This window comes from Garra rufa, chromosome 11 (assembly GCF_049309525.1).
Source record: "Garra rufa chromosome 11, GarRuf1.0, whole genome shotgun sequence".
Taxonomy (NCBI): domain Eukaryota; kingdom Metazoa; phylum Chordata; class Actinopteri; order Cypriniformes; family Cyprinidae; genus Garra; species Garra rufa.
The window spans coordinates 34,402,567-34,412,048 of NC_133371.1; the positions used below are offsets into that span (position 1 = coordinate 34,402,567).

Below are 9,482 nucleotides of genomic sequence, written 5' to 3' on the forward strand. Positions count from 1 at the left end.
CTGTGGGGTTGGACAATGAAACTGAAACACTGGCCAATATAATGTTGGAGGTTTCATGGCTATATTTTTGCAGCCTGGTGGCCAATCTTCACTGACTGCACATTCCACCAGTAAGAACAGGTGTGAACGTTGACTATGTGCACCCAATGGTTCAGACATTGTACTCTGAAGGTGGTACCATGTATCAGGATGATAATGCACCAGTACACACAGGCAAGACAGGTGACAGAGTGGTCTGATGAACAAGAAAAGTGAAGTTGGACATCTCCCATGGCATGCATAGTCACCAGATCTGAATATTATTGTGCCACTTTGGGGTGTTTTGGAGGAGCGAGTCAGATAACATTTTCCTACACCAGTATCATGTAGTGACCTGACCCCTGATCTGCAAGAGGAGAATGGCTCAAAATGCCTTTGGCAACTGTGCAGGACTTGTATATGACAATTCCAAAGACGAAATGCTCTATTGGCCAAAAAAAGGAGGCCCAACACCATACTAACTGTGGTCTAAAACCAGGTGTTTCAGTTTTTTTGTCCAACCCCTGTATATATATATATATATATATATATATATATATATATATAATTTTTTTTTTTTTTTTTTTTTTTTGTATGGGATAGAAATAATACAAATTATTAAAGTAAAGTAAAATGTTACAAAAGATTTCTATTTCAGTTAATTGCTGTTCCTCTGAACTTTCTATTCATCGAAGAAACCAAAAAAATCCAAATTTCAACATAATAACAATAATAATAAATGTTTTTTGAGCAGCAAATCAAAATATTACAACGATTTCTGAAGGATCATGTGACTGGATTAATGATTCTAAAAATGCAGCTTTTAAATCACAGGAATAAATTACATTTTAAAATATATTCAATTAGAAAACAGTTATTTTAAATAGTAAAAAATATTTCAAAATTTCACTGTTTTTACTGTACTTTGAATCAAAAAATGTAGAAGAGACTGCTCTCAAAAACATAAATCTTACTGTCCAAAAGCTTTTGACTGGCAATGTTTGTTTTTAGTTTTTCCTGCCAATTTATTGTTCAAATGTTTTTATTTAGTTTTCAAACAGCTTTTAACAGTGCACATGACTACTTTAGTTCATCTAAGTATTCAACTTTTTCCAAACCTCACACCACCACAAAAGTTCAAACCATATATTTTCTGAAGCTCATCCTTTGAATGTTTGCCAGTACTTGCTTGAAAAGGAGATCACATGACTGATCTTTCCATTACTATCTGGTTTACATGCAACGTTTTGTTTTTTATTATGAGCTCATATGGAAAGAAGACTATTTACATAGTTTTGTTTATAACTCAGTTTCCATTTCCGTTTCTGATTTTCAGTTCTGAAACTGGTTCTCCTAAAATATTTTGGCCATATATATGATAAAAAGCATGTTGTGATCTTGGTATTACATTTTTGTTTGTCTATTTAGCGGACTCTGAGGCAGTGGAAGTGTTGTGGCAAGTCCGTACCCAGCGCCGGCAAACAGAACCAGATCTGCCGGACACTGTGACGCGTCTCACCACACCTGAGGGCAGTATTGTATACCTGGTTGGCACTGCCCACTTTAGCGACAGCAGCAAGAAGGATGTTGCCACTGTAAGCATTGGCTTTCTCTTTTTATGGACTAGCATCAGTTTTCATACTGATTCATCAAACCTGACGCTCTTTGTTTCAGACGATCCGAGCAGTCCAGCCAGATGTGGTGGTGGTGGAGCTGTGCCAGTACAGAGTATCCATGCTGAAGATGGATGAGAAAACGCTGCTAAAAGAGGCTAAAGACATTAACTTGGAGAAGGTCCAGCAGGCCATTAAACAGGTCAGCCATGAAACCCAAGAGTGTGCTGACATGGTTATTATATTGTCAAACACATTCCACTGCATTCATTTATCGACATGTTACCAGTCTAACTTCATTTCTACTCCCTGTTTTGTTATTTTCTCATTTCTCATGTCAGAATGGAGTGATGTCTGGCCTCATGCAGATATTGCTGCTCAAAGTCTCGGCTCACATTACAGAACAGCTGGGCATGGCCCCCGGAGGAGAGTTTAGAGAAGCCTTTAAGGAGGTCAGTGTGAATGCTCATGCTCTTGCTCATGTTCCTGACATGCACTCTAACTCATGCACTCGTTTCTCACTCCCAGCAGATGTCACCAATTATCAAAGAACAATAAATGCACGTAGTCACGAAACCTGGAACATGAAACCTTTGGACACCGTGGTGCATGTCACAGCAAAGACTGATCTGCATAAATAAATTATGCGTTTTCTTCTGTTTTGCCCAATGCAGGCAGGAAAAGTGCCCTTCTGTAAATTTCATCTTGGGGATCGGCCCATTCCAGTAACCTTTAAGCGTGCAATAGCTGCTCTCAGCTTGTGGCAGAAGGCTCGTCTTGCTTGGGGCCTGTGCTTCCTCTCTGACCCCATCAGGTACATAGCTAGACCACTTTGTCTTTATACGCTCATTGATCACTCCTTGACATTTTTAAGAAGTCGCCTAGAATCTAGAATTTTATATGGTGTCTTAAAAATGAGACAGGAAAAAAACCAAGACGCAACAGCCAAAGATGCCGATCTGCATGCGTTACATAAAAAAAGCAATACGCTTATGTTCAATTATTATATTAAGTTCTAAAGGCACTTATTTCTTCTGCCACAGTAATGTCTTTTATTAATTTGAGGGCTATTCTCACTGAAATTGATATACTAATAATAAAAATGTGACTCTGGACCACAAAACCAGTCTTAAGTAGCACAGGTATATTTGTAGCAATAGCCAAAAATACACTGATTGGGTCCAAATTATAGATTTTTCTTTTATGCCAAAAAATCATTATTATATTACGTAAAGGTTATGTTCCATGAAGATGTTTTGTAAATTTCCTACCATAAATATATCAAAACTTAATTTTTCATTAGTAATATGCATTGCTAAGAACTTAATTTAAACGTCTTTAAAGGCAAATTTCTCAATATATTGTTTTGGCCAGATATTGTTCTATCCTAACAAACCCTATGTGACCCTGGACCACAAAACTAGTCTTAAGTCGCTGGGGTATATTTGTAGCAATAGCCAAAAATACATTATATGGGTCAAAATTATTGATTTTTCTTTTATGTCAAAAATCATTAGGAAATTAAGTAAAGATCATGTTACATTAAGATTTTTTTAAAATTCCTACTGTAAACCTATCAAAATGTAATTTTTGATTAGTAATATGCATTGTTAAGAACTTAATTTGGACAACTTTAAAGGTGATTTTCTCAGTATTTTGATTTTTTTGCACCCTTAGATTTCACATTTTCAAATAGACGTATCTCGGCCAAATATTGTCATATCCTAACAAACTATGCATCAATAGAAAGCTTATTTATTGAGCTTTCATATGATGTATATATCTCAGTTTTGTCAAATTTTACCTTATGACTGGTTTTGTGGTCCAGGGTCACATATATTAATGGAAAGCTTATAAATTTCATATATCAATAGAAAGCTTTATAAATTGACCCTTATGACCTGTTTTGTGGTCCAGGGTCACAAATATTAAAAAGAAATTGAATTGATGGACAGCCATCATATTTTTATTGTTGGTATTTTTTAATCTGCATAGATGCAGTGCAGCAAATTCGACCATGGATCACAAATTAAATTATATATTACTGTTCTTTCAATTGTTTTTTAATAAAGCCTTACACTAATGATAATACGTTGTGTTTTTTTTTTTTATGACGTTAATGAGAATTGGAGCGGTGAGGTTTAATGCTTAAATTAAGCATGAAATTACAACAAGCTTAAAGGCTTTACTTAGGACCATTATTTTAATGACAATTAATAACTGTTGTTAAAAGGTTAATTCAGGCAAAAATGAAAATTCTGTCATTAATTACTCACCCACATGTTCTAAACCGATAAAACATTCGTTCATCTTCAGAACACAATTAAGATATTTACTGATGAAATCTGAGAGCTTTCTGCCCCTGCATAGACAGCAACGCAGCTAAACATTCTCAGGCCAAGAAAGGTAGTGAAGACATTGATAAAATAGTCCATGCGACATCAGTGGTTCTACTCTCGTGAATGGTGATGGAGACTGATGCGAAACAGAAGAAATTGATGAATAATATAGTTCTTTGCGCATAAAAGGTATTCTCATAGCTTCGTAATATTACAGTTGAAACATTGATGCCACATGAACTGTTTTAACAATGTCCTTACTACCTTTCTGGGCCTTGAGTGTGGTAGTTGCGTTGCTGTGTATGCAGGGTCAGAAGGCTCTCGGATTTCATCCAAAATATCTCAAATTGTTTTCCAAAAATGAACAAAGGTCTCACAGGTTTGAAACAACATGAAGGTGAGTAATTATGACAACATTATAATTTTTGAGTGAATTACCCCTTTAAGATATCCCATTTTAAGAAAAACACTGTCTTATTGTAGGTGAAATATGGCCTGGACTTTGTTGTTTTTGTTTGAATGAATCTGAATTCGGTATGTATTTTTGTTTTTTTATCAGCAAGGAGGATGTAGAAAAGTGTAAACAAAAGGATCTTCTGGAGCAGACCATGTCGGAGATGATCGGCGAGTTTCCAGCCCTCCACCGCACTATTGTTGCAGAACGAGACATCTACCTCACACACACACTTAGACAGGCAGCGCGCTGTGTGGAGGCGCCTCCTAATGCTGAGAGTGAGTACTGCATGCCGCAGTCTTTTCCACTGCTCTGCTTTGAAGTGATGCTACTTTGTTTTAGGGAAAATTCTTGGTAGTTCATCCAAATATGAAGATTCTGTAATTTACTCACCCTTGTGTCATTCCAAACCTGTATGACTTATTTTCATGGAATTTAAATGAAGATATTTTTGAAGAATGTTGGTAACCAAACACTTTTGGTTCCCACTCACTTAATTTTTTCCCCATTTTTATCTTCTTTTAAAGGGATAGTTCACCCAAAAATAAACATTCTGTCATTAATTATTCTTCAGAACAGAAATTAAGATATTTTTGATGAAATCTGAGAGCTTTCTGACCCTGCATAGACAGCAACGCAACTATCACGTTTGGGGCCAAGAAAGCTAGTAAGAACATTGTTAAAATATCGAAATTCTAAATTCTAAAATAGCAAATTTCTACTCCTTATCTGACAGTTCTTATTGGTAATGCTATCATTCACAGGGCAAATACTGTAATAAAAAAAATCCTAGGCGTCTTCTTAATTAGTTTTCTACTCTTCTGCCATCAGGCTGTAGATATAAAGACATAGTTACCTCATAAAAAAGCACACTGCTGGAAAAGTTTTGTACCCACTACCATTAGAATGTTAAACTCACAGAAACCAGGAAGTGTGTGACGTGAGGTCGTTTTGTTGATGCTACTACCTCCTGGGTCATACACTTGTAAGATTGCAAAAAAATGTGTGCAGTATAGCTTGGGTACAGTCTGTGAAAATGAGTTTCCTCTTTGAGAACAATAAAATCTGAATCTAAATTCATCTGAAAGCTGAATAATAGGCTTTCCATTGAAGTATGGTTTGTTATGATAGAACTACATTTGGCCAAGAGACAACTATTTGAAAATCTAAAATCTAAGGGTACAAAAAAATCTAAATATTGAGAAAAAATGGCCTTTAAAGTCGTTTAAATGAAGTTCTTGGCAATGCATATTATTAATCAAATCAAGTTTTGATATATTTACAGTAGGAAATGTTCAAACTATCTTAATGGAACAGGATCCTTGCTTAATATCCTACTGATTTTTGGCATAAAAGAAAAATGTATCATTTTGACCCATACAGTGCATTTTTGGCAACTACAAATATACCTCTGCTGCATGAGACTGGTTTGTGGTCCAGGGTCACATTTTATGAAGCTATGAGAATACAATTTGTGTGCAGAGATGGCAAAAATAATGACTTTGTTCACATTTTTGCTCTTCCGTGTCAGTCTTCAACACACTTTAACGACAGTACAACAACGCATTATCTTTATTGCCTTTCTGGGTCTTGAATGTGTCAGTTGCAGTGCTGTCTATGCAGGGTCAGAAAGCTCTCAGATTTCATCAAAAATATCTTAATTTGTGTTCCAAGGATGAATGAAGGTCTTACGGGTTTGGAACGACATGAGGATGAGTAATTAATGACAGAATTTTCCATTTTGTGAACTTCATTCAAGCTAGAAACGTATTAGGAGTCATGTTCCTTGTTGTTACATGAAATCTCTTATTCATACGTTGTCTTTTTTGTTTTTCTCAGAAGTGCCTGCTGTAGTGGTTGGAGTGGTCGGGATGGGTCATGTTCCTGGTATTGAGAGGAACTGGGACAAAGAGCTCAATATTCATGAAATCATGAGGTACATACTGGCACAGTTGCATGCACTTTGGTATCTAATAGTACCAGATATATGACAAAATCTGTTTCTCTTTCTCTTAGTGTGGCTCCACCGTCTCGCTTTGGCTGGGTAGTACGCCACGTGTTCAAGGGAGCCGTGTGGGGGCTTCTGGGTTACGCCTGCTTTCGTGCCAGCAAGGGCGTGGGGAGGGCGGTACTCTCCTTACCGACAGTCCAATCATTGCTTGAAAATATACGAACGCCTTCCGTTTGACCCGGCACAGACTTTTCAGCAGTGAGATGTGGATGTCACACTGAACACCAATAGCCTTAACTACAGGATGGTGGCTGGGTAAAGAGGAAGTTTAGAGGCAAACGTCTCCATCCCATAAGAAATAAACAATGGGGTGGAAGTTTTCAACTAGCTCTCTACCTCCTCAACCCTCTGTCCATCTGCTCTGTGGACGCAGAGCTGTACTGCCAAAGAAATCGGACCGTGCTTTCTTTCCCCTTTTCCTCATTCTTAAAATATGACCTACTAGGAAATTAGCTGCAGCCGGAACTCCCACGTTATCATTCAACTTGAACTGAAGTTTTACGTTGTTAGTTGGCTCCTGCAAATGGATACTGCGTTTGGTTTCCCAGCAGGTGGCGTTCAGCAGTCTAGTATTGTTATTCCCCATGAGTCAACATTTTAATCAAGACCTCCCGTAATCTCTAGTTCATTAAGAGCCAACTTTTTGATAATGGAACAGTATACCAGAATTAATTTTTAAAGTCTTGCGCAATAGGACCGTTTGTAAAGAAAAGCATTACTAAGATTTTATTCAAATGGATAAATACATCTAATGCACATCATGACCAAAGTATTGATTGAATTTGTATGTTGAAGCAACCGAGCACAGTGTTTAAGAGCTTCAAGTCACATCCAGTAATGTTCACTCTTTGTAGGGAAGCACGGTTGCTTGGTTTTTCTAGTTACCTGATAAGCCCAACATAAACTTTGCCCATGCTAGCTATCAAGTGCCTCCCACCACATGACCTGAAAAGGGCTAAAAGGAACAGAGAATGGCCAGGGTGTTTTGCTCTGGCTCCATATGGTCATAATAAATGGGTACTATTAAATCTGGACTCATGTTTTTTCCCTCACACAGTTTCATAATTGGTTCTTGCTAATGGAAAGTCTCTAGAGGTTAGTGCATTATGCAATTAATTAGACAAGCTGCATGGTGTTTATGCAATATTTTGTTTTAAGATGAGAGATCAAGACCAGTCTTCTGCTACTGTTTATAGAAGCTGAGTTGCCTAAAGGTTAATCTCACTAAATTGGAAATAAACATAATGTTTACAGTATGGTAGAATGAAATGTGTTTTTTATATCTAGTCATTCGTAATTATAGTTCACCTCTTACTCAATCACATGAGACATTAAATGACTTGAAACTGCAAGTGTAGAGAAACCAAATGCTAAGAAATCAAGAGTAAGTGAATGAAAGTTGTCAGAAAAGCCATTACTAGCATGGGCCATGATGGCACAATTTAGAAATCATGCTTTGTATGGATGGGTGGAGGAAAGATGGGAGTGTTTCTGCTGTTTGTGAGCTTAAAGCCTTATACTACTGGAGCTGCTGCTTCACATCTTTGTTTTTCCATGTAGCGTTTTACAACTGTCTTATTGGGTGACAGAAATACAATTTTAAATGTGACATCTAGGTCACAGGCACATTTGAAGCACATCGTGTGGCGGGGAATGCTAATACCATGTGTTGTACTTTTAAACATTTAGATGCTGAATGGAAAATGCCCTGTTTTGAACTAGTAGGGCTCAAATTAAGATTTGGCTAAAGCTTTGCATGCATGCCATGTGCATATACAGGTATGCCACAGAAGGAGATGGCTATATGGATGTATCTGCATGATTTCTTGTGTAGATGGCTTGTGGGGATTATTTAATTGGAGTTTTTACAACATATCGTACTGATTTCAAATGTATATTAGCATTCTGAGATGTTTGTCAGTGCCCTGGTGCTTAATGAGTATTTCTATTTGTATAGCAACATCAATTTTAGCATAATTATGGTGCAAGGTGGTTGCAAACGAATTAACTGGTTGGCTAATTGATTGATTTAATACAATGTATTAAAAAGAATCCCAGTAATCTAGCTCTCCCATTAATATTTGTCTTCAATGTTGCTGTCTTCCTGAAAACTAAATCTGTCTTCCTCATGCAGTTTTACTTTATGATCATCTAGATCTGCTGCAATTGTTGGGTGAGAAATGGTCAGTGGTATATTTGATGCATCTCTTTTTGTAAATCCTTCAGCATTATTCCTCCAATTTCATTTTTTCTAACCATTGTTAACTGTGGAAAAGGGGAATAAATGGTCCCACTTCTTTTGTTAGTGCTATCATTTTTTTGTCCTTGATTTTCAAAAAGCCAAATATTTGTCAAAGCATACTGAACATTATGTTAGGCTTACCCAGTTTAGGCTTAATGTAAGAATTGTAGTGGGTTTGTGAGTTGATAAAAAAACGACCTGACTACTTTTTAAATTACTTTTTGTCTCATTTGTTTTAAACTGACCATTAAAGGTACCATATTGGCGTAACATCCAATAAACATTACACAAGGTTTACTCAGTTTAGGCTTAATGTAAGAATTGTAGTGTGTTTGTAAATTTATGAGCTACCCAACTACTTTTTAGATTACTTTTTGACTAACTTACCATTAAAGGTACCATATTGGTATAAAAAAGCAACAAGACAGACATTATGATCCACTTTTTGATATCAAAATCCATTAAAAATGCAATATACTTTACACAAGGGTTACCCAGTTTAGGCTTAATGTAAGAATTGTAGTGGATTTGAGTTAATAAAAAGCTGCCTGACTACTTTTTTAAATAAAGGTACCATATTGACATTAAAAGCAATGAGAAATTACAATCCATTTTTGATATCAAAGGCTTAATGTAAGAGATGATAAAAAGCTACATACTTTTTATATTAGGCTACTTATTGTCTAATTTGTTTTAGACTTACCATTTATGGTACCATATTGATATAATAAAGGCAAAGAAAAAGAAATTATAATATTTTTTTATATTAACATCCATGAAACATTACATTACCCAAAGGTTACCC

At 36.3% G+C, this 9,482-nt stretch overlaps 1 protein-coding gene across 2 annotated transcripts in view; it reads left to right on the top strand.

The window, feature by feature from the left end:
• The window catches only part of trabd (TraB domain containing), an 11,793-nt gene extending 3,061 nt beyond the window's left edge, over positions 1–8,732 (top strand). For both annotated transcript variants that reach the window (XM_073850438.1, XM_073850439.1), the window contains 7 exons: positions 1,447–1,613; positions 1,693–1,833; positions 1,973–2,083; positions 2,306–2,445; positions 4,530–4,702; positions 6,264–6,360; positions 6,441–8,732. In XM_073850438.1, the coding sequence (XP_073706539.1) occupies positions 1,447–1,613; positions 1,693–1,833; positions 1,973–2,083; positions 2,306–2,445; positions 4,530–4,702; positions 6,264–6,360; positions 6,441–6,612 (1,001 nt within the window). In that variant the 3' untranslated portion in view covers positions 6,613–8,732. The remainder of the gene's footprint in view (positions 1–1,446; positions 1,614–1,692; positions 1,834–1,972; positions 2,084–2,305; positions 2,446–4,529; positions 4,703–6,263; positions 6,361–6,440) is intronic.
• The last annotated feature ends 750 nt before the right edge of the window (positions 8,733–9,482 follow it).